Source organism: Pyrgilauda ruficollis, unplaced genomic scaffold (genome assembly GCF_017590135.1).
Source record: "Pyrgilauda ruficollis isolate IOZ18807 unplaced genomic scaffold, ASM1759013v1 scaffold6, whole genome shotgun sequence".
NCBI classification, from domain to species: domain Eukaryota; kingdom Metazoa; phylum Chordata; class Aves; order Passeriformes; family Passeridae; genus Pyrgilauda; species Pyrgilauda ruficollis.
Window position 1 is genome coordinate 15,430,562 of NW_024527710.1, and position 24,574 is coordinate 15,455,135.

Below are 24,574 nucleotides of genomic sequence, written 5' to 3' on the forward strand. Positions count from 1 at the left end.
AAATAAGTAATCATCCGCCAGGCCCACAGTGGAGAGGGAGCAGCCTGAACACAGGGGCAACTGTTGGGTAATTCCCTGTTGCTGCGAGTCCTTGGGAGCCAGGAGTCAGCTTTTACATATCTGGGATGCCTAAGTTAGCTTAAAAAAATAAAGTCATTTTTGACTGAATGCTTTATTTACTCTTTTTTCATATTATTTTTGCACAGAAATGAGTCACCTTTTCCACTATTTTATATATTTAACACAGCAAGAGTGGTGATACATACTACTTCTCCCAATACTTTTAAGACCAGAACCAGTTCCAATTTATATGGTTTGCTTTTTAAGGGGCAAATCTTTTGGGGAAACTTGCAGTTCTGACAGAAATGAGATTGAGCAACTAAACTGCACTGTTCTTTTTCTTAAAATGTAGAAATATAATGGCTGTTTCAGAGCTGACCAACAAGGTACTCCAAAAAGTGGGAAATACTGAAAATAACTAATAATCAGTGAAGACATGCTCTAAATGGCAGGGGAAAAAAAAAGAAGAAAAAAAAAAAGAAGGAAACATCTCTTACACATTAAACAGAGTAAAAAACTCCAGCTTTATTTACATTCCCATCATCACCCCACAGTTGACCAACACGGGCTGTCACGGATGCAGGAAGCACAAGAGACCTTCAGGGATGCTCCAGGGGAGAGCAGCTCTCAGGGCAGTTAGTACTGTCTGTCTCAAAGAAAAAAAAAGGAATTTTCCCAGCAAGGCCCACCTGGGTAAGAGGAGACTAATTTCTATGAATTATGCATGAGCATGCAAGGAAATGCTGCAGCAGGGAATTTAAGGGTGTGTTTTGGCAAGGCAAGGTACACCGAGTGGCCCATGTTTGCAGCAGATGTGGATTAATATGGCATATCTGAAGGCAAGTCAGGAATCTCCAATTTACACAAGTCATGACTGGACAGGGCTTTTTTTAGCTGCAGTTGGGCTGGAAACTTGTCCAGCAGCAGAGCAAAACTGGAAATACTTATTTAATATTTAATACTGGCTGTTTACATTAACTCCCCCTGCCTTCAGAAGTTTTAAGTACATTTCTCCAGCTATCCCCACACAGGAAAGAGAGGAGAATATGCATCATAATAAATAAAAAATCAGAGATTACCTGAAGTTCAAGTGCTCCACCAGAACGTACCCATCTGAGGGAGGAGGAAAAAGGAAAGGAATTAAAATCTGGCCAAACGGGGCCGAGCGCGGAGGACGCGCCGCGGTTCGGGAGGTGGTTTGTCACCCAGAGCCGGGCTGCAGACTCACATCTGCCCTGGGCATTGCGGCAGATGACGGCGTGGCCCTGCGAGGCGTCGATGACATCCAGCTGTTCCCCAGCTGTGAGCGGCAGGTCGGCGCGGCGCTGGCTGCGCACCGAGCGCGCGGCGCTGGCCCTGGCGAGCACGCGGATCTCCTTGCGGTACTGAGGGACAGGCAGCAATTCAGGGAGTTATTCTGTATCTGTGCGTGCAGACTTGTGGGGGCACGGGGGAGGGAGGGAAGGGGATTTCAGGAGGGGGTTGCGAGGCTTTGGGGGGAAGGGGGAGAAAAATCACAGCAACGCCTCTGATGAAGATTCAGTTAGGGGAGTGGGATTGATGCCTTGAAGTGGCTACCTAAAACAGAGGTTAGACAAATTTAAGAGAATTAAAGTGGGTATTCACTGAAGGCCTTCAATATTGGGCACTCACAGCCTTCCAGAGGCTACACCCAAGACACATGGTGGTCATGAGTTTTTCAGACAATTATAAGTTTGGTCCATTTACGTATCAGTTCATCCTCCAATTACAGCTTCAGGTAGTTGTGGGAAATGGATTTGTAGAGAATTCTCGAAGCCTGGCAGAAGGCTCACGCAGTGTGCGCCTTTGTGCAAACCTTGAGATAAGAAATGCTGACTTAGAAATGCCGTGGAGTAGGACAGACATTGCTGAGAGAGAAATGGAACTAGAAACAAGTTTCAAAGGGTGGCCTTGCAAATAACACTAGATACTTTGGAGAAATAGAACCATGAAAGATGCATTGTAGTAAGACCCGTGAGGGGTAATTTTAGATTATTGGCTTTAAGGCATTTACAGCATGGTGTGGCTAAAGCTGATAGGCCAAGAAACACTTAGGGTGTATTGGCATTAGGAAATAGTTGGCTTCTGATTGTGATGGCGTGAATTATAACACCTGTATTGTCTCACCCTTCTCATGAGACTGAAAATGGAATAAAAGTTTGTAAAACGCCTCTCAGCTGCCCCATCTCTGGTCAGAAAAGGGCTTAAGCCAACAAATTGGTGCCCCGTGTGAGGAGATAACTCAGCACCAGTTTGCTCCCCCTCAGTTCACTTTGGTCTATACTTTTTCAGGCCTGAGGCAGCAAGGTGTTCTTGAATATCAGGCCTAGAGAGATTGTTTTGTCTGACCAAAATGAGAAGACAGCTAACTGATGCTTTATATGGAGTTTAGTGTTTTACAGTAGTGCAGTACAGGATTTGAAAAATATAAAAGCTAAATCCTAAGGCATCAGCTGAGGACCAAGAAGGTTCCACCAGGTGTCTTTTAAGCCAACCACAGAGCTGCCTTTCTCCTCTGGAAACCCCAGATTAGGTGAGAAGGCAACAGGTCAAGGGAAAACTTTCCCAGCACAGCTGAGGGCCAACAATGAGTCTTTTAAACAAGCCACAGAGCTGCTTTCCTCCCCTGACACAGACAGAAACACACGCACCATAAATGTCTCTCTGAAGAACTTCTCTTCTTTGTCCATCTTCTTGCTCTTTTCTTCACTGCTCTTCTTGAATTTGAAGATATTTCTGCAACAAGAGAGAGACACACACGCACACACATATAAGCATTTCTGAGCTGCATTTAAATAACTCCTGGCACATCTGAAATTGCAACCCAGAGCCTAATTCCAGCCTTGTCTGCAAGGAACTCTTGGAATAGCAAAGCACATGAAGTTCACATCCCTATTTTTCAGAAAAGGGTGAATAGACAACTCAAATTTAGTGAGGCACAACTTGAGCCATTTTGTATCTCCATTTGGGATAATTTTTTTTTCCCTTTGGTTTGTAAGCAGCGTGGGAACAAATGAACTCGCTATTGAGTGTTCAAATCAGCCCCATTTTTATGGAAGTCAACAACTGACTTTTCCCCCAGCAGTTTGTCTCCTTCTGGTTTTATTTATGCTCAGAAATAAAGGGTCCCCAGATAACTCTCATCCTGAGTCACTTATGGAAGTGGGGTTTGACACAGCTCTCCAGATTTTCTTTGGGATTTTTAGCACACAGAGGAGAAAGTCCCCCAAGCAGACATTTATATGGCATTGTAAAGTGGAAAACAAGTTCTTATAACCCACTTAAAGGGAGTGGGACATTCCTTGCATATGGGGATGCCACTCTTTCTGATATACAAAATAAAAGCTGTAGCATTCATTTTAAAACTGAGACAGGAAACAACACCCAACCAAAAAACCCCCCACCCAATTGTAATAAATTATTCATCCCTGGCTCATTTTGATGCACTTAAAATTAAAGAGGAAGGGAAACAAGAGCTGAAATTAGGGACTTTTAAGCTGTGAAGAGATTCCTCCTTGGGCAGCACCTGTGATCTCTAAGGGAAGGTTGAAATTGCATGGACTCCCTGATGGTCTGTAAAGTTATATCTGAGACTTTGCACAGCACAGCCAATGGTGTTTGAGCAGCCCCACGCAGGAACTCTGTGGTAAGAACGTGAAAAATGGGTCTGTGATTTACATTCAAAGTCCCAGGTATTTGGTCATGAAAAAGGTCATTGTGATGCACACTTTTGTGATCTAAAAGGGAAAGGAAATCTCCCACTTCCATGTGAATTTTTGCAGCACCAATAAAATAAAAAAAAATGCTTTTATGCACAAATAGCACAGCAAGAGTCAATGCAATCAGCCCAAATAATCAATACTTGAAAATACAAGGCTCTTGCCAAAATCACAGAATCTTACAATCATAGAATGGTTTCACCCCCTGCCATGGGCAAGGACATCTTTCATTATCCCAGTTTGCTCCAAGCCCTGTCCAGCCTGGCCTTGGACACTTCCAGGGATCCAGGGGCAGCCACAGCTTCTCTGGACAACCTGAGCCAGGGCCTCACCTCCCTCACAGGGAGGAATTTCTTCAAAAAATGTAATCTAAATCTACTAAAATAGCAAAAAGGAGCCAAATATATAGCAAGTAACAAATTTTGGCTCAGCTCAGTGGAAAGTCATGACAAGACCAGGATAAGACCTTTGGGTATCCTCTCCTTGTGCTCAGTTCAGATCCAAGGGTTTGTTTCACCCTTGAGATATTTTCTGCAAAGGCTCCTGAAATCTGGCTTCAAAGGGAAAGGACCCTGGACTATCAACCAACACAAAATATCTGTGCAATCAGAGACATCCTGCTCCTGAAAGCACTCAGGGATGTGTACAAAGTCAGACAAAAATGGGAACACAGAATGGAAATCAAGACCTTTCCACGTCATCAATGCTTTTCCTCTTGTCCTTGTACTCCTTCGCCACCCGAAGTTTTGGCATCCGGACTCTGTACTTGTCATCCTTCCCTCTGAGAGGAACAGACAAGCAGGAATTCAGGTTTTTCCCAGCAGATTGTGTCCCCTCCCCAGACCCCTGTGCCTACAGAGCAGGGATTTTTCTCCATCTCCCCCCACGCCCTGCAGTGAAATGCAAACACTTGCTGTGATTTACACCAGCACGCGCAGCCACCGCAATCATCTGGCAGCAAGACACCAGGACATGCTGTTCCTATTAAAAGTAATTTTTCTGACAGGGAGCCTGCCAGGACGGGGCTGATAATCGGGTCTGGGAGACGGAGTTTTCCTTCCTTAGGAAAAAGATCTGATTTTTCACGTGTTTCAGGGAGCTGCTCCCTCCTTTTCACGTCTCTGGCGCTAACTGGGTAACAGATCCTGCCAAATTAAACACACACAGGGAGGGCACCTGGACTGTCTCCAGAGGACTGAATCCCAACCAGATCATCACCCTCAGTAGGTTACAGTACCAGGCACAGGTTTGTGGCAGGAGGAAAATCTCCTTGGGTTGAGGACACGGCCAGGACAGGGCATCCTCCTCACCTGGTCTCTGTCTGCCCCGCCTCGACATCATCATACACGTTGTCCTCCTGGGAGACAGCTGCTGCCAACCAAAAAGCAGGACAGAAAATGATTAGGAGATGTCCCTCTGAGCCTGGTACTCCAAATAATCTGTTGCAGAGGAAAATTGGGGCTGCTGGTTGTCACTCAACCCAAAGGGGCCAAGGAAATGCAAAAGGAGCCTTGGAGCTCCCAAACACCCAGCAAAAGTTCAGCACAAGCAGTGATGCTTGCGTTGGTTAGTTGTGTTTATGGCAGTTTTCTGCATGGGTTTGGCCATCCAGCTCCATGGATGGAGCAGGAGCAGCAGCAAAGCCTCAGCTTTGCACTGCAGCCAGCCCAGGCAGCGTTCCCAACACCAGGATTTGGGTATGTTCCCTCCAGCACCTCCTCAAGTCTGAGGTTGTATCCACCCAATTTATGTAAAGGATGAACTTGACCCTCCAGCAGGCAGGAATAAAGAGTTTTACAAAGAGTAAAACCCTTTGTAAAGTGGTTTTTTTTGGTTTTTTTGGTAAAGCTAGAGTGCCATGGGCTCACATACCACTGCCAGCAGTGGTTCTGCATGGACTGTTTCACACTTTACCTCCTGGATATATCCAGATCTGCAGGAGGAATGCTATTCTGTAAAGCAAAGCCACCCAAAAATGAGCAAAATCCCCACTCTCAAATGAAACACAAATCTCTATCAAGTCTTCAAAGCTACTGCTCCACAATACATGATTTTCAGAAAGGCACAGTGCACCATGCTGACTGTACAAAACATTTGGCTCTTCAAACACACACAAATCCCCAGGAGTCAGGTACAGGTATGTGCTTACCTAAATTTGGTACTGAAATGGAAACCAGTCTGTGGATAGAAAAAAAGGCTTTTAGAAGCAAATCTGCACATCAACAATGCCCAAAAAGCCACGAGGAGCCCCAAAAAGCTGTCAGTGATGCTGTTGAAGTGACAGAGACAGGTTGAGGTGTATGGGCTCCATGGTACCAACAGCACTTCCCAAAATGATATCCCTTGCTACACAAGCATTTCCATCCTGACAACAATAAGAGCCATGTGTTCATCAAGCTGGAAAGATCTACACTGCATCCAAAGAACAGTCCAAGCTCCTGCTGCCCTTCTCAGCAGCAGGGGGATTGCTGGACAGTTGGAATTTTTAGTCAGTGGTAATTCCTTCCTGTAAGTCTGCCAACACCAGGGGTTGTCCAGGGATTTAAAGGTGGCAATGTCTGTACATATCTAAGATTATTTCAGGAGCTTCAAGGGTTCTTTGAGACAGGAGAATGGCACAAAACCTGGTGGGTCTTTCCCTAGAATGAAATTTATATTTGAAGGAGCTGCTGGGGGGCATCTTGTGTGAAAAGGTTTGTAAGGGAAACGAACCTTCCTGACATGAAAGAGGAAATGTTTAACCAGGAATTCCCAAAGAAATAAAGGCAGGGTTTTCCTGGAGTTCAGGCACTGTGCACAGGGTGAGGCCCTTGCTGGCAGCAGTGGAGGACAGGTTCTGCATGCTCTGCACACCTGAGGAAAAGGCAATTTCCCTGGAAACTTATGGACAGTTTTGAATATTAGAATACCCAAAAAGGCACTGTAGGAAGTTATACAATATTCCTCACCCTGTTAGAATGAAAACTCACGGTTAAACTTCTCCAGCAGATGCTCTTGGAACTTGGAATAAAACCCCACACCAACAAGGCTGTCCCTCATCCTGGCTCACAGGTCAAAGCAGCAGGTTTCACCTTCCTACATTCCCTTGTGCACCTTGTGTCATGCTGAGGCATCAGAAAGGTACCAAAGGCAGCAGAAAAATCTATGAAAACCTGGAAGCTGCTGTAGGACCAGCTCCAGGACATTCCTGATGCCAGAGATTCTGGAGAAGCTGCACAGATGGACCATTGCCCACATCTGCCATAGTAGCTCCTAGTGAGTTGATAGGAGCAATTTTGGCCTAAGTTTTCAAAAAAAAAAAAAAAGCCTAAAAACCAAGCTGTATTCCTTACTCCTAGACCTCCTGCTTTCCAATAATTGCCAGGAGAAATGTTCAGGTTTGAAGGGGGGAAGGGGTGGGACTACCAGCATTTTCTTACCTTAAGTTGTCCTTGAGCCTGAAATTGTTCAGCTTCAACTTTTCTATCTTAAACAGGTTTCCAAACCTCTTTTGTTTTTCTGTTCTGTCCAAAAGAGAAACATGTCTTAAATGAAAAGAGACACAAGGTGCAGAAGCAGCCCCAGAGATCCTGAGGCAGGGAAAGGAAGGGCAGCAGACCCTGGACCTCCACTCAGAAGAAGAATTTAAGTGCTAACAGCATCATATGGATGGTAGACTCACTGGGATAAGCACCAGCACAGCAAAAGGTGCTTAATTATTAAGTCCAAGCTCATATCTTTGCTTAGCTTTAAACTTTTCTGTATTAATTGAAGTTGTTCTCCCCTGACCCAACAACTAGAGGGTGACCCAGGTTTCTTTGGAGTGAAAATTCCTGAGGAAAGGGCAGCATTACCCAGAAGCATTGCAGTGACCATTAAAGGGGCCATCAGGGGCACCTTCTGAGCCACCCTCCATCACACATTCCTCTTGTGTGTGCCCTTGAGGAGGGGGGTCCATGGCACACACTTCTCTCTGAAGTTTACAAAGGGTTGCAAATCTACACTGCAATTTTCTTGTAAAGTACCTGCAGGCAACCCAGGTCCTCCCCTGGGGAGCATTACCCCTGCACAAGGACATTAAAAACCCTTTATGTGTCTCAGCACACTTAATCCTGCACGTGGGATCAGTAGAGAGATCACAGAAAGGCTGGTTTGGGGATTAGGACCCTGACCTCTGAAACCTGTGAATTTGGTCCCAAATGGTCTTGAAATTCCTTTGCAGCCCCAGCAAGGTGCACTGGTCCCTTCGTGAATCAGCAGGAGAGTTTAACTTCTGCACCCACATGCAGAGGGGTGAAGGAGAGGCAGGGATGTGCTTCCCAGGGCTGGGGATGTGCATGATCCATCTGGGAACACGCTTCCCTCAGGATGGAGGAGCTGCTGCTCCCCCACCACGCGGCTCCCACGGACAATTTGCAGAGAAATGACACTGCCTTCTTTTAATAACCATCCTGTCAGCTCCAGGGGCTTCAGCTTTCCCCTTTTCCCTCCCTCCCTGTCACACACAGGCTGTACATCCACGTGGAAGCTGGACTGGGATGCAGATGCAAGCTTCCCATCCGTAAGGGAAAAACAGATGTACCGCAACACCTTGTTATTCCTCCCACGCTGCTCCTCAGGAGAGAGCCACCAGATGCACTCCAAGCAATCCTGTGCCACATCTGCCTTTCCCAAATGCTGTCCCTGTTCCTTACAAAGGCAACTTTTTACTGCATGAAGGTGGAGAACCACACAAAACACAACTAAAATTCACCTTACACCTCCTAATCCATCGGGCAGTGCATAAACCCGAGGCTGCAAAACTCATTGGTTTTATAACACACCCCGTGGAAGCAAATGTCTTGAGAGGCTACATGAAAAAGGGCAGGTTGCAAGTTAGTTACAGCACATCAGGGTCTTCTCCAGCCTTCTGTGAGCTCAAATGTGAGCATTTTGTCCAGTTTGGTGGGGACAGTTTGTCCCTTGAGCATCCCCTCTTTTGGCACCCACAGAAAAGGTGCCAATTCTCAGCTACAGCTGAGCAACACTTTGAATGAAGAGAAGGCAAGTGAGGCTGTGCTGTGTGCTGGATGCAGAAATAGGTCTGGGAGGGCAGTACTTCCAAAGGATGGAGGGTGTTACAGGAAGAAAAATCCCCCTCACTGCTCTGGGATTTAATTTTGGTAATGACTTTTTGCTCCTGAAGTGTTAGCCAAAGGGGAAAGAGGGAGGAAGAAGGGAAGAAACCCACCCACACAACTTTTCTGCAGTTAAGTCAGAACAAAAAAAACCAAAAAAGGCTTCCAGCCAGTACCTGGCATGTGAGATCAAGGCTGAATGGCCAGAATTTCAAAACACAGGCTAAGAAATTGCAACTTACTCTGGTTTTGCTGGGTTATCACCCCCAATCTCAACATCTTCATATGTTTCCTCGTAGCTGTTTCCTGAAACTTAAAACCAAGGCATGCCATTAGGACAAGTTCAGTAGCAATAAGGTGAGGTTTGCTAGACAAATTGCACCCAGACCTTTCACATTTTACTCTTCAGGGCTGCTCAAATGAATTCCATGAATGTACACTACTCCCCACTGGTTTTAATGGGAATTCAGAGCAACCCAGCCAGGAGGAGACACTGTGGGTGCTGAAAGTGAAACAAAACCGTTCCCAGCATCTCCCAGGAACCAGCCCAAATTAAAAGCAGCTTCTGTTTGAGCTTCCCCACTTACTGCTGTCTGAAGTGAAGGAACTGGAGGCATCTGAGCCGTGGCTGCTGGAAGACACAAGTGTGACATGGGGGGGTTTGCTGCAGGAGGGATTTTAAATGACATTTCCTAGGCACAGGCACTGCAAGAACCCAGGTCCACACTCACAGTCTGTCCTGCAGCTCCTCAACATCATCATAGATGTCCTCTGGTGCCTGCAGAGACTGCCCAGGGTTTTGGCCCAAGGCTGCTCCTTCTGGCTTTGGAGCCCCAATGCCCATGCTGTGCCCTGGAAATGAGATTATAAATAAATAAATGAAAGAAATAAATGAAATAAATTATAAATAAATGAAATTAACTTTGCTTTAGGAGCTTTTCTGAGGAGCTCCTCTCAGAGAAAGGACAGCTCTTGAGGGTAACACAACAAATAAAAGCCTACAAATATATTTTCCATTCTAGGAGTCCAGGAAATTCTCTGCTCTGAGACACTTCAAGAAACAAAAGTGAACAATTTTCCAAGCTGGTAGCTTTAAAACGTTTAAAAGTCATAAAAATATTTTATGTTTAAAAAACTTAAAATGTCTGCTGATTTTTCAATTGTGGCAGCTCTGACCCAAATCTTCCTCAGCTAAAAGCATCCAAGAGATTATTCTTGGATCTCCAGAGAAGTGATTGGAGGGAAAGCTTGGCACAGTTGGTGGAAATGTTAAGATCCAATAATGAACCAGTCCATTGGAATACACCTGTAAATCAACACCTTGGAAAGGACCCAAGGAGGATGAGCATCCCTGAGATGGATTTCACTGAGGGCTGGAATCAAGCCTGGGGGTTGCACCTCATGAGGTTAGAAACAGGTTATTCATGGAGAGCTCTTAAGTGGCAATGTCAGAACCTCAAAATTGACTTAAGAGAGTTGGAGCAATGCAGAACCACAGCCACACAAATGAAAGGAGACAGAGTTTGTAAATTAACATGGGAGTGCCCACGGCCAGACTGGGCAGGGCTTGGAGCACCCTGGGGCACTGGAAGGTGCCCCTGCCATGGCAGGGGTGCAATGAGAGGATCTTTTAGCTCCCTCCAACCCAAACCATTCTGACTCATGCCGTAGATCTTGCTGGACACAGGCACCACCTCAATATGGCCCAGCTAAAGACCAAAACTTCTGCAAAACATCCAAATTCAGCAAATTAGAAAAGCAGGCAGGGGTGGACCAAACAGTTCTCCAAATCAGCCTCTCTGTTGAAGCAGGAGGTCACCAGGAGTACTTTGGGAAAAAAATCCCAACAGAAATTACCTCCAGCTGTTCAAAGGTCAAGCAAACCAGCAAGACCTTTTACAGGAACAGACACCAACCAAACCAGAAAATTATTATGAGGTGATTTAAAATAATAATAATTAAAAAAAAAAGAAATACCTGAGAACCACACCAATAAAAATAACCACGGTCACAGTCAATTTACACTTTCTCCTTCACACTCCTGGTCTGTCCACAGAGCCCAGCAGAGCTACTTTTCTCTCTTTCATCTTTGAAATGCTGCCATATCACACCTGTGGCCTGCAGAGCCTTTGCAGAACAGGACCCATGAACATTCACAGCTGATGTTGTGCTTACAGAGGGGATGTGATTTGGTTTAATTGTGCAGCTGAGGTGCCTGTCAGCAGCTCTGGTCACTGCCTCAGAGCATCCTGACAGAAGGAGCCCAAAGTCAGCCTGGCACCACGAGGAGATGGAGCAAGGAGCCACCACCCATCCCAGCCAGGCACAGAGGGAGCCTTCAGGCTCTCATCCTGCTCACGTGCATTTCCACCCCAAGCCTTGGCCAGCCCCTTTCCTGAGACTCCATAAATCACGAGGAGCAGAGGAGATGGATTTCAGCTCTCACGGATAAGGGCAATCTGCTGGAAAAACAAACACCTCGGCCGGAGCAGCGCGGACGGGCAACCAACTTAGGAAGCTGTGTTTGCACAGCCAAAATAAATGATCCAGACCAGAATACAAACGCTCAGGCAACCTTTTGCCCCGGTTTAACTAAATTGGTTCAAGAGTTGCATCCAAATTTAACGTTATTTCCCATATGGAAGAGACATTTGGGCAGCAGATGGGGCTGGGGACTGGGGAAACACTCAGTGGCGCAATGAGATACTCACAGTGCTCTGCTCTGTCTTTTGCCAGCCCTGGTGGGGTCAGATATGTCGAATTTTGGGGACTGGCCACATCCTGCTTCCCTTGCAGAACCTTCAGCCCACCTCTGCCCTCTGCCTTGGCATGGCTGGTGGGAGACATGTACTCACTTCCACCTGTCTGGGATCCAGCGTTGGGTTTGGTCAGTGCAGTCCTTAGAAACAGCTTTCCAAGGTATATTTCTATTACACATCCATAAGAATATCAATTATCTGTGGACTTAAAACAGTTTCACACCCTTCCCCAGCAACCTTTCAGGCTGGAGCAGTGGAGTGATGAACAAGAAAAAGAGAAGGTGAAACCCCCTGGGATTCAGGGCTCAGGTTTCAACTGTTTCCCAAACAGAGGGAGGACAGCAGGAGAAGAGGCATCCTATAGTAATTATTGAAATTAACCTCAAGGACACAATACCTCAAACATTCTGTTCTCCTCCAATTTTGCTCTTTCATGACCTGGTTTTCCCTCTTTTTCATCCTCTGTTAGAGCTCTTTCTGGACTGAAATGTTCAGAAATGAGAGAGATCTCAGACACTTCAGCAGAGTCACAAACACATTGCCCTGTGACAGTGCCCAAACAAGTATCTCATTTTCCCTCTGAATGAGGGAGATGACCCAAATGACCACCAGTAAAGTAAGGGCAAATCGCAATCTAAAGGCCCATGGTCACTCAGGGATAACACAAATCATTCTTGGAAGAGAGACAAATTAATATGATTGTTTCCTCACAGCTGGAAAGGACAAAATAGATCCATTTGTGGTGGCACCTGGATCACACGATGTGCCTCTCACCACACTGTATTGAGATTGAGGCAAGAAGAGACAGCAACAGAATGCAGGACTTGGTACCTTTTTTCCCCCAGCATCACAACATTTCCCACAAAAGTGACCCCTTTTTATCACACAACTCTTCAATCACCACCAAAAAACCCAGCCTTCAGACAGAGACCATAAATGCACACCACAAGGAGCTCGAAGTGTGACATTTGTAGGGTGGAATTCAGAGTGGACCTTGCCTTGCCTTGGACCTAGAACCAGGTGCCCCAGTTTGAGAGGCTCATAACTCTCCCTGTTTACAGGTTTCAGTAGGAATAGAAAGTGCAATTTTTTACAATCTCCCCTCCAGATATGCTTTAGAATGAAAACAGTCTTAGAAACCACGAGTGCTGGCAAAGAAAAGCATCATCTCTGCTGTCTTGGTCATGACATATATGAAATTTCTTTCTATTTACTGAGTGTTACAATATTCGATTCCTAACCCTAATCAATTGTGGGGCTAGAAGAAGTTTGAGAGAGAGAGGAAAGGAAATTACCTGGATTTGGCAAAGGGAAAAATCTTCTGTTTCTAGAATAAAGAAGAGGAAAGCCTTCAGCCACTCTGCTTTTCTCAGCAGTCAAGCTTTCATACAAGGCCTCAGCTGTCAACTAGCATTTAAAGAAATATTTCTTTAGCAAGCCCAGAAGTATTTTATGTTTGGAATAGTCATCAGACAGGGATATTTCATCTCCTTTGCAGGACAGGGAATACACATATTGACAAACTATACAGGGATAATAAAACAGTGCTAGGGTTGGACCAGTGAAGCTACTGGTCAGCATGGAAACTATTACAGAAAGGAGAGCTTGCAGAGGAGGAGGAGGAAGTTTTTTTAAATTTAAATAAAGATTTCCCAGCCTGCCATAAAATGAGACTCCAGCCAAGCCAGAGAACCTCTCTCTGCAAATCACACAGAGATAACTATGTTTGGGAAGCTGTGCTATTTCCCAGGCAGAGTGATGGCTTTGCAAGCCAGGACTTGAAACTGGAGTTTGACATCCTACAGAGAGTTTCAGCAGGGCCAGAGCTGATGGCCAGGACATGGACATCTCCCGGCATGAGGTGATGAGCTCTCAGCTGAGCTCAGCCAAGCAGGGCTTACCTAGGACCAGCTTCAGCAATTCCTGCCTCGTGCCATGCGGGATCCTGCTTCCCTGCAGGATATCCCCCTGCCAAGGGGAACTGCCACCCTCTGCAGCCAGGGGGAAGTGAGAGGAGGGATGTGCAGCAGAGAGATCCCTGCAGCAGGGGATGAAGGCTCCTACAGCTGTGCCCACCACAACTGTCCTTTCTTATGAGCCACAGCTCCACGTGTGCTGCCAAGCCAAGCAGCCTGGCTCAACTTTGCTTTTACATCCTCACAGAGGGATTACCAGCCCCAGCTCACCCTTGGCAGGAAATCCCAGAACATTGCAGTGGATTTTTTTTCCTCTAAAAATTCACATTCTTAATATTGGTGCTTGACACTTGGTCCACCACCAACATCCACCCAGTTGGTGTTACCACTTCCTTTCATTTCTGCAGTGGAAATCAAGGGAACTGACTCTTCCCACTGGCATGTTTGGGAATCTCATTAGTCTTTGTGTCCCCTCTGCAATTTCTTATTTATTCTTTGAGAGTCTTCACAGAGAGCACACAGAGAAATTCTTGGCAGGTAAGAAATACAGACATTAGAAGTTTTCAAGACACTTACCTTGAGTTTTTGAGGCTCTGCCTTAGGTGCTAGGAAAGATATTTATGAACAGATATTAATTTTCAGTCCATGTTAAAGTCACTGCACTTTAGGTGCAAAACTCAGCTTCAGGTGGGATGCTCAGCATCCAGGCAGACATTCCCCATGTCCTAGAGCTCCTTCCCTCTGCTGTTTGAGCACTGGTTTGCATTCAGGGGGCTGCAGCACCAAGCCTGACTGGCCACGGTTTCCAGGGATCTGTGAAATCCCAGGGGGCTGTGGCAGTGCCCCCCAAGGGACTTGCCTGGCTCCTTTTCCCACTGGGAGACAAAACCCCTGCACGTGGCAGAAATAACCTCCCCAAAGGAGGCAACACTGGAAAACGTAAAAGCAGAGCAGTGGCACCTTTGATAGAGAAAATTATTCTGGGGAAAAATATTGATGGACCTGAAAAGGTCTCATAGTCTGTGCCCTTCTGTTCAGAAGATGCTGAGGTTTGCCCCACTATCTTCTTTTTATTCTCCTCTACATGGGTCACGTCTTATGATATTCCCACTGAGTTTTACTATAAGCATCATTTGACCCCCAGAATTTTGACATTTTTTGTCATTGTCCCAGAGTCCTCACACTGCACAGGGGGACAGGACACTCATACTTGTTCTCCCAGACCACTGCAGCTGCTTTTCTCAACCAAAAACTGTATTATTCCCTATTTTAAAGGCTTTTCTCCCAGCTAGCACACAATTCACCTCACAGTGCTGCCTTTCAAAGTACCTCCAATGACACACAAGGTTGTGGTGTCCCCAGACTGATTCAGGTACATCGGGGTTTCTTCATAATTATTCTGCTCTTCAAGTTGAGCACTGAGAAGATGAAAAAGAGAGAAAAGATTTTTTTTTTCCCCATCCCTTTTAGTAGCATGAAAAAAAATTATTCATCTTAAGGACAAGGAAATCAAGTGCTTTGATAGTGAGCCTCCAAAAAGGAAGGTGAGATCAGGAATTCCTCGGGGGGAGAGGAGACCTGTGGCAGATGCAGGGCTCAGCTGAACCTTCCCCCAACTCCACGCTCCCACTGCTTGTCCTTTGGGAGGCCAGGCTGCATTTAGAGGGCTCAAAGGACATCAGGAAACTTCCTACCAGGGTTAGAGTCTCCTGCTTACAGCAATCCCTCAAGAAGAAACAGAAAAAAAAAAAAAAAAAAACAAACCAAAACCCAACCCAAAAAAACAAAACAAGGAAATTGAAGCACAGCATTTTCCAAGCCTACTCAGGTACTTTGAAATTGATAACAACTCCCAGTTGCACTCTTTGGCACTTGGCTTCTCATGGAAGGGAACAAAAGGGGAAGTAGAGATAGCAGAGAGGACTTTTAAAGGTCCTGCTCCTGAGTTTATCAATCCACCCACTCCATGCCAACGCCGAGAGTGGCACGTGCCAGCCACAGGAGGAGGCAAGCACCACAGCTCCAGCACCACACAGCCTCAAGTGCTGGGCTCCCCAGCCCAATTCCCATCTCCCCACCCTCCTTTTTCCTTCCCTCCTCCAGAAATTCACCTCAGTGTCATCTGGGAGCAGATGCAGGGGTAAAAACCCAGCATTCCTGAATTACCCAGGCGAATCCACCGGTCTTCCCCTCCGCCCACAGTGGTGATTTTGGCATTTTAGGAATGTGCCAGGAAGCAGCAAAAGCACAGGACGCAGCTCGTAACACACGTCGGGGACAGGGTAAGGTGGGGAAAGAGCAGAAGGAAGAATTTCAGCAGGAACTTCCTCCTGCTAATTGTAAAAACCCTCAGGGAGGGTCTGCTTTTCCTGGAATCACCCCGCTGTCACCACTCAGCTTCAACAGAGGACTAAGGGCAAACCAGAACACGAGGAGCAAGAAGCTCAAGGTGCACCTTGACAGCAGTGAAATCAGAGGAAGAAACAGCCCCTAAAGTCCAGCAGGAGGCTGTGCTGATGGCAGGGGCTGCCCCAGCCCCCCGCAGCCCCCCACACTGGGGTCCCTGCCTTGCTGTCCCACAAGAGCACAAGAAACTATGCCAGGGTCTCCAAGAGACCAGGCTTCATTCCAGGTGAGGCTTCGAGGAGGGGAATTCCTGTCCCCAAACTGCTGTTATTTTGCTTTTATGCCAGAGTTATTTAATTAATTTTCCCTGTTATCACACAGTTAATATTTAACACAAGTGACCTACTGTAAAGACCATATCACAAGTGTTGGAGTAAGACTACTAACCCTGCTGCGTTGCATTGCTAGAACAGCTTTGGAGGAGGTTATTTTTTGACCAGTTCTCTTTTGACAAGTACAGATTAAAGGTTAACACCAGCCCACACTGGCAGGAGCACCTCATGATGTCAAGAACAACTTGCTGTGATAGCTGGAGGAGTTGTTTGAGCACAGAAAGTATTTTAAGAATTCCCCTCTCTTTGCTTTGGTTCAGCTGTTCCATTTCCCCTCTCCACAACTACAACAAAACATGTGTATGAGTATTTTCCTCCACTTTTGCTGTTCTTGTACAAATCCCAGGCTGCTGCACAGCCACTCGTGACGAGTCAGAGACCAGAAAAGGTCAGGATCTCCCCGCGTACAGAAGAATTGTGTCTGCAAGATTTTTGAGCTGTTTCAGACAAACTCAAGTGATTTTGGACCACCACCCAATAAGAACCTCACTTCAGCCTGTGGAGGCAGCTGAAGGGCTGGGATGGTGAGGAAGGGCAGTGGCTCCTGTGCCCTGGTTGTGCTGGCTGCATGAACACAGGACCACAACATCGTGCAGGAATACAAATTCCTTTGCTGCTGGCAAAGAAACCCCCAACACCTTCTGGCCATGCCAGGGCTTTGTTTCAGCAACAGTTTTCAAAAGCATTTCTTTTCTGAAAACACAAAACTTGAGGACACAGCAAACAGGAAACAAAAACCACGCAGGGGTGGGGGTGATGACTGTGCAGCTAAAGCAGTGGCAGAGTTCTACTTCCCACCAGCTAAACCAGACCTAAAGACACATGGGTATGGCTCTCCAGGAGGCTTTCAGAGCCCACAACAGAAATGAAGGGTGAAGTTTTCTCCATTAGGAGACAATCCTCCCTGCCAGCTTTGAGTTTGCCATGTAGGCTCATCACACAGTCACAAAATGGGCTGGGAGGAACCTTAAAGAAGATCCCATTCCAAACCTTCCCTCTCCCACAAGCAGGGACGCCTTCCACTATACCAGGTTGCTCAGGATCCCATCCAGCCTGGCCCTGCACGCTTCCACCTCCTTGAGCAGCCTCTGGAGCAAGATGCTGCCTCCAGGAGTGGCCATTCCCTCCAGGCTGAAGGGGAAATGGGATGCGGATGTTCCCATTGACACCTCAGGTTTTAGCTTTTATATTTTTCAGATTCTGAGCTGCTTTAGTCTGTAAGTCTAGACTTCACATGAGGGGATGGTGAGCTCTGTGCACAGAGCAGGGAGACAAAACAATTCCTGCTCTAGCTGGGTACCAAGGACAAATGATCCAAATCTCAGCCCAAGAGCACAAACCCCGTGGGCTGCAGAGAGAAAAACAAGCAGGATGGGAGTGCAGGGGCTGAGCTGGAATTGGACACTGAACTGCAATGTGCACATGGAGCAGAGCTGATCCCAGGGAGAGACCCCGTGAGCGCTCGTGCATTTTGGGACCATTTGGGTTTATCTTGGGTGCAGCCCTGGCTGGGCTCTTGTGCTGCCCAAGGTGGATCCATTGAGGCCTTTTCATAAACACCTACTTTACTCTTTCACCCCATCCAGCCTCTGCTCGAGGTCAGCCTCCACAAGGCATCACCATCACCTGCGAGGCACACCTTGCCTCTCCCCAGGCTCACCTTTCAGGGCTCAGGTAATCCTCTTCTCCAGCAGCTGCACACAAAGACACACAGGATTAGTGTTGGAAGGCAAGCCCACACCCCCCGGAGCACAAGGGAGGTGACAGGGACAGCCTTTCCTGGCTGCACACAAAGGCAGGCGTGACACAGCACTGCCAGCACAAACTGGGGACGTGGCTCTGTTAATTTGCCATTATTATTTCACATTTCCTGGCTACAACCTCAGGCTTTCTAGAGACAGGTGATATTGGGAGGGCATGGAGATGATGGCATATAAATGTAACTAGTTCCCCCATCAGATTAATATATTTAGAAAGGGCAAGCAGGCTAGGAAAGAGTTTCAGTGAAAAACTCTTTCCCTCTCGTTCTTATCAAAACCAGGGCACACCAATAAGAATTGGCACTGTAAAGCCAAAGAGACTTTAGCAGAGCCCTTCTTACACAAGCAGCTCCCTTTGAATTCATCAAGAGCTGTGCCTAAAGATCTGGCTGTAATTAAGGCTGTATCTATAAAGAAACACCACTTAGCAGCTTACTAAGTGGTCCAGAATATTCTGTTATGCAACATCAATAGGGTGTTATTATGGGAAACTGAACTTTTGCATTTCTTGATGTTGGAACAGTTAACGACGTTTCCCTCTGTTGTATTTAAAACAGAAGTGGGGGGGATTAGCAGACTTATTTTCTAACAATTTTATTGTGCCTTCCCACAGTTGTGTGCTCCAGAGTGGAGGCATTTCCCATTGAAGAGGAGTGATAAAGATCAGCTCGGCTCACAGGCAGCTGCTGCTGCTTTACAGCCAGCTGTAAACTGCTCTCAGCACGCTGCAGCTGGGAGGGAAGAGGGTTTCTGAGCATGGGATGGCGTCCAGCCTGGAAAACCAGACCCCTTTTCCAGATTAAGAGCAAAAAATCGGCCCCACTGAAACTGCTGGGCTCTTATTAATGTTTGAGGAAGAAGTTATAAACAAGTAACAGTGTCTGATTTCTGTGTGCTGGCAATCGCGGCCTTACAGCTGTCAATAAACTGCTCATTTTAATTCATTTTCTACAGAACAGATCTGGGGGGAAAAAGACTAAGTATCTCTTACTTGTTTCATTTCCTCTGTGCACCAAAGGCATGGTGCTTTGGAAAGCACTGAGATCAACCTTTGGGGGTCTTGGAGGCTTCCCAGGGGCAGGACCCAGGGATTCAGCTGAAGGGAGAGGTTTAATCCTTGGCCACTTGCTCCCAGGGCTGTAAGACCATTTTCCTGCTCCAGGCTGGCAGAAGGGAGGTTCTGATTCTGCTCCAGAGAAGCACAAGGACAGGCAGCAATTAGCCCTGATTTAAGCAAAAATCCATGTAGGATCATTAGTTGTTGTACTGACATTTCTAACCTGCTCTGCCTCCTCCCAGTTTCAGTGTCCCCATCACCACACATAATGGCAGAACAAGTGGAAATGCCCATTTTTACAGATTTTTACCACGTGAACCCTAATAGGGTCTCGGCTCTCGACAGCTCCCTTCCTCTGGATTATAAGATACCAGCCCAATTTTCTGTGCTGGTAACAGTTTAACCCCCCAGGATTTAGTGGCTGTCTGCAGTGCTCAGTCCAGGTGAGGTGGCTTTCCAGGGTAAACAAAGACTTAAGGTTTTCAGTGCCCTGTCACCCAGTCACGTCAGCAAGGGGAGCTCCACAGCCTCTGAATTTCCCAGCAGCAGTTTCTCTAAGAAATATCTTCTCAGATCTTAAATATGACCTTTTGCAAAGCTGGGAGGGTGCAGAGGTGGTGGTAGTGGTGATGGGGATTCAGGTTTAAGCTCTTTTAATTAGAAATAAACTGTCTTTGCAGACCAGCCTTTCACATCTCTGTGAAGTCACATTTACCTTGGGATTTCAAGCAGCCAAAGCACACCAAAACTAAGATGGTCTCCTGTCCTCACTTTTCATCCTACTCTCAAAATGTGGGCAATTTCTTAGAGTGAGTTTTTTAAAAAAATTGTTGGATATGGGGAATCCTCCCCTTACCCAAGCAGAGCAGCAGTTTGAGACCCATTTCTTACCTGCAGGACCTCCAGAGCAAGAACAGAGCATTCCAATGGGCCAGCTTGTTTGAGGGTCCCAACCCTCAGGAGCCTTTCTCTCCTGCTGCTGTATCCTGCACTTCCAGATCACCCATACACTCATCTATTTCTATATTCAGTGTTAAGAATACACCTTTCCATACCTTTCTGGAGCTGAGGTGGCTCTCTTGGTGCACGATAACCCGACTGGCAGGACGCAGATGCCACCACACCGTCAGCACCTGCTCCATCAGAGCTCCTGTCTCCTCTGGGAGCCTGAGGAAGAGCTATCCCCCTGCCATGCAGAGCATCCTTCCTCTGGGCACACCAATCCAGCCCAGGGGAGCTTCCAGAGGGTGCCATCCTGGCCCTGCCTGATGCAGCAGGAGCTGAGTTTGCTGCCCGCTGGGTTGGGACTCTTGGACTTGTTTTCTCCTTGCAGGATAAAGTCTCTTCCCAGATCTGTAGGACATGCTGGAAAGAATCCAGGAGCTGAGGGTCCTCTGGAGCTGCTTGGCTTGATCCTTGCTGGTCAGTGCCATGGGAGAGCAGAGGCTTCTCCGAGCTGCTCTTGGGAGAGCTCAGCCCTCCCTGCGAGGTGCTGCCCGTGTGCTCCTTGCTGTGCCCCGTCCGCTCCCTGTAACCCCGAGGCTGTGCCAAGGCGTTGTGCTGGGTGAGCACAGGGGGCTGGGAGGTGGAATGGGCAGGTTTGGACACTCTCAGCTCTCTCCTAGGCAGGGGCAGAGGGCTGGAGGTGGTGCTCCCTGCAGAGCCAGGTTTGGGGGTGATCTCCGCGGGAGGTTTCTGCCCCGGCTTGTTGGCCAAGTTGGAGTCATTCTGAAATTTTGCTCGGAGGGCTTTGAAATCAGTCACACCTTCCTGGGTGAGGGGAGAGAGGAGAGCACAGAACAGCTGCTTACAGAGGTGGCAACAGGCAATTTAAACAATCATCCTGTTTTCAGGGAGAAACAGGCTGCACCTCAACCTTGGCCACCAAGGATATGCCCATCCTGGTGAAAATTTAAAAGCAGCAGAGGAGAACTTGCTCTTTCAAAGGATCCTCCAAAGGCTCACAAATCACTTCTGGTGAAGACAAAAGAGCTGAAAACAGGGGGGAAATGCAGGAGCACAGCATGGAAAGCAAGAAGGAGCTGTGTGGCCAGGGGAAATGCCTTCTTCTCCCCAGTGTCACCCAGTGATGGAGAATTTCCCTTGGGAGGATCTGGCAAACACTGAATTGAATGTTAAAGCTTTCCTGGCAGGGGTGCTGCAATGCTGTTTATGCACCTGCTGTGTATGAAAGCTGCACTTTATTTTCAGTACACAAGCACCAATCAGGGGAGAGGCCAGTGCTGCTCCAGAGATGCCCAGTCCATCCCCACCCTCCTTGAGACAACTCCACCATGAGAAGAGAAGCACTAAACATCCTCCTTGGTGCTGCACTCCTGATGACCCCTGGGACAAAATCTCTTCCTCCAGGGTGCTGGCTGAGCTCAGGGTCCCTTAGGTCACCCAGGGCTCTTGGGATGCTTCTCCCCTTGCCTTTAATGCCACTCCAGGAAGCAGAGCACACAGAACCCAAGCACGTGGCACACAGAGAGCATCTCCCAGTGCAGGTGATGGATACTGGCCACGACACTCAGCTCCTCTCCCACACAGACCCCAGGTTCTTGAAGAAAAGGAGCAAATCAGTGACAGTGCAGTTTAAAAGGGCACTTAAAGAACATTTTGTTTCAGTCCCTCACTCCCCTGCATCCCACGCTGGAGAAATGGGACCACAATTTTTGCCTGCAGTGCCGTGGCTTAAATTCAGCCCTGAAATGAGCTAGGGAGAAAATATGAAGAAAAATTTATGAGCTACTTAAGTCCTTGAACTGCTCTATAACTTTTTATATGCCATGATTACATTAGGTGCTCTGCTCTGGCAGCTTAGTTCAGCGCAAGGCTTCACGAGAACCTGTCTAATGAGGAAATTGGAAAAAATTATCTAGGACAGAACTTCGTTATTCTGAAAAAAGCTCCAGCCTTAAGTGTTAAGACAGAACAGATGAATAGCATACTGAGGTTTTATTGCATTTAATTGCACGATTTATTAAACACTGACAATTTCTCTTGAATAACCCCTTTCACTGACTTTATTACTTTCACAGGGTAGTACATGATGTAAAGAACCAGCCCTTGGGGGAGAGGTTTGAATTGCTCCAATTATATTTCATATTAGTGGTCAGCAGCCTGATGCCGTGTGAGCTGCCCAGACAGGCTGATCTAGCAGTGAGCCATGGGAATGGAGCTTCCAGAGGCACACGGAGGATGAATCAGGTTTGGGGGGGAAAAATTTAAAAAAATCCCAGATGCACCCCATCCCTCCAGCGATGCCAGACAGAAAATAAAGCAGTGAGGTGCCCCAATGCAATGGCAGGGAGCTGTGCAGTGCTGCAGCAGTGGTTGAAGAGTTCAGAGCTGTTTACCTCCCCGTGCTGATTTTCTTTACTGGAGCAAACAATTCCTCATCAGTGCCCTCAGAGACAAAGAAAAGGGAAAGGAAAAGTACCTGCTTGTCTCAGTGTGCCCCAGGCGAGGCAGGCACGGGGTTTTTGGTCAGGCCTCTCCCTGGCACTGGCTGTGACAGAAATGGGCTGTGACAGTCACGAGCTTGGCACTAAATTTAATTAAAGTGGGATGGATATGAGCTTTTCTTTCCCCCCCCTCAAATTGTTATTCTTCTTGCCTTGAAAAGGCAGCTTCAGCTGATTTGCCCAGTTAGGAGGGAGATTATCTGTGCTCAATGCACTCAGTGCCCTCACTAGGATATGGTTCCCCGGGAGTGCAGCCTGATGGGATGCTCATGGGAAGGAGGGACAGGTATGGCCCCCAGCCACACACAGAGAGCTGCTGGGGTGCATGGGGTTAAACTGCCACCTCCTGCACCCCCACACCCAGCTGGGCAAGCCATCCCTCCCCAAAAAGCTCCTGCAAGTGCTGTTTCCCTGCACAGGGCCGAGCTTAGCCAGACCCTCCAAGGTGCAGTGAGTTCTCCCAGTCTCTGCAGGGATAATTCTCCATCAGAGCTGGGGCTGCTTCAAACCACAAACCCATCCAAGCAGCTCTCCTGTTTGATGCACACACTTTCAGCTGGCCCAGGGGGATGCTCAGCCTCAGCACAGGGCTGGGCAGGTCACAGGCAGGACACACGTGGAGTCCCAGTGTCCCAGGGAGGGCTCAGGTCCCCCGAAAATCAGACCAGCTGACAAGCAGGGAGAGCACACTCATAAATTTAAAGGCCTGCCAAAAGCTCACAATGTGTATTACAGCTACATCTGGCCAAATAATTGACTGTGAATAATGCTACATTTGGCAAAAGCCCACGCAAAGATGAGAGGGGAAGAGAGAGAAAAAAGGAAACAAACTTCCACTGGCCGGAAAGCTGTGAGCATTTAGGAGTCAGGGGACAGAAGCACTACAGAGTCAGGGGGCAGAGAAACTTTCCATATTTTCTCCCTATAAATAAAGTGCTCTTCTATCATCAAGATTAGTCTAGGAAGCAGAATAAAGCTCAGCTTAAGCCTGTGATAAGGGCACCTTTTAGAAGGAGCACCAGCAGGAGGTTTGTGCTGATACCTTGGACTAAACAAAAGGAATCTGAATTAAGAATCCCAGAGTGGTTTGGATTGCAATGGACTTTAAAGATCAACCTGTTCCAACCCCTTGCCGTGAGCACACTCAACACTGACCAGGCTGCTCATAGCCCCATCCAGTCTGACCTGGGACACTTACAGGATGGGGCAGCCCCAGCTTCTCTGGGCAACCTGTGCCAGGGCTTCCCCACCCTCTAAGTGAAGAATTTCTTCCTAATATCTGATCTAACCCTGCCCTCTTTCAGCTTGAAGCCATCCCCCTTGTCCTGTCATTCCAGGACTTTTGTCAAAAGTCTCTTTCCAGCTCCCTTGTAGCCCCTTCAGGTACTGAAATACTGCAATAAGGTCCCCCAAAGCCTTCTTTTTTCAATTAATTAACTAAATCAAACTAATTCTCATTAGTTTCCTGAAGCTGCTTTTCTAAAATGAATCAACACAGGAACATAAACCCCATTTGAGACGTGGCACGCCGGACAGCCGAGAGGAAGCACTGCCTGTTCCCCTCCTGGAATTTTTCTGGTTTACTCCATCCTTTATCTTGATTCCCAAGGGAGCTGTGGTGGGTAAATGTTTAATCTGTGCTGCCCTCTGCCCTGGCAGGGGACTGCTGGAGCCAAGCCCAGGCACCCCGGGCAGGCTGAGGAGAGCACACTGCAGATATTATCAACTCATTAACCCGCCGGCTTCCCCCAAAATAAATCAATAAAACCCAATTCAGCCTGTTGTTACAGTAAGAGGCACAGCTGCAGCTCATATCAGAGTGAAAGGGGAAGAAAGCAGGCGCTGGGAGCCCCTGTCTGGGGCAGCAAAGCAGTATTTGTGTGGTCTGCACACAGAGCAGGAGCGGCAATGCAAGCGCACCTCACTCCCAGGATAAACAGCTCCAGGAGCTCCATGGAGAGAACAGCCCCAAGCTACGGAT

At 47.4% G+C, this 24,574-nt stretch overlaps 1 protein-coding gene across 1 annotated transcript; it reads right to left on the reverse strand.

Moving 5' to 3' along the window:
• Window positions 1–1,135: 1,135 nt before the first annotated feature.
• FYB2 (FYN binding protein 2) lies at window positions 1,136–24,182 on the reverse strand. Its single transcript, XM_041483191.1, is given in 19 exon segments — window positions 1,136–1,173; window positions 1,289–1,445; window positions 2,733–2,817; window positions 4,489–4,581; window positions 5,111–5,171; window positions 5,950–5,978; window positions 7,220–7,303; window positions 9,139–9,208; window positions 9,484–9,527; window positions 9,628–9,748; window positions 11,608–11,761; window positions 12,053–12,137; window positions 12,951–12,982; window positions 14,148–14,176; window positions 14,901–14,989; window positions 17,970–18,003; window positions 19,061–19,255; window positions 20,182–20,896; window positions 24,102–24,182. Coding segments are annotated over 19 exon segments (2,196 nt in total).
• Window positions 24,183–24,574: the final 392 nt, after the last annotated feature.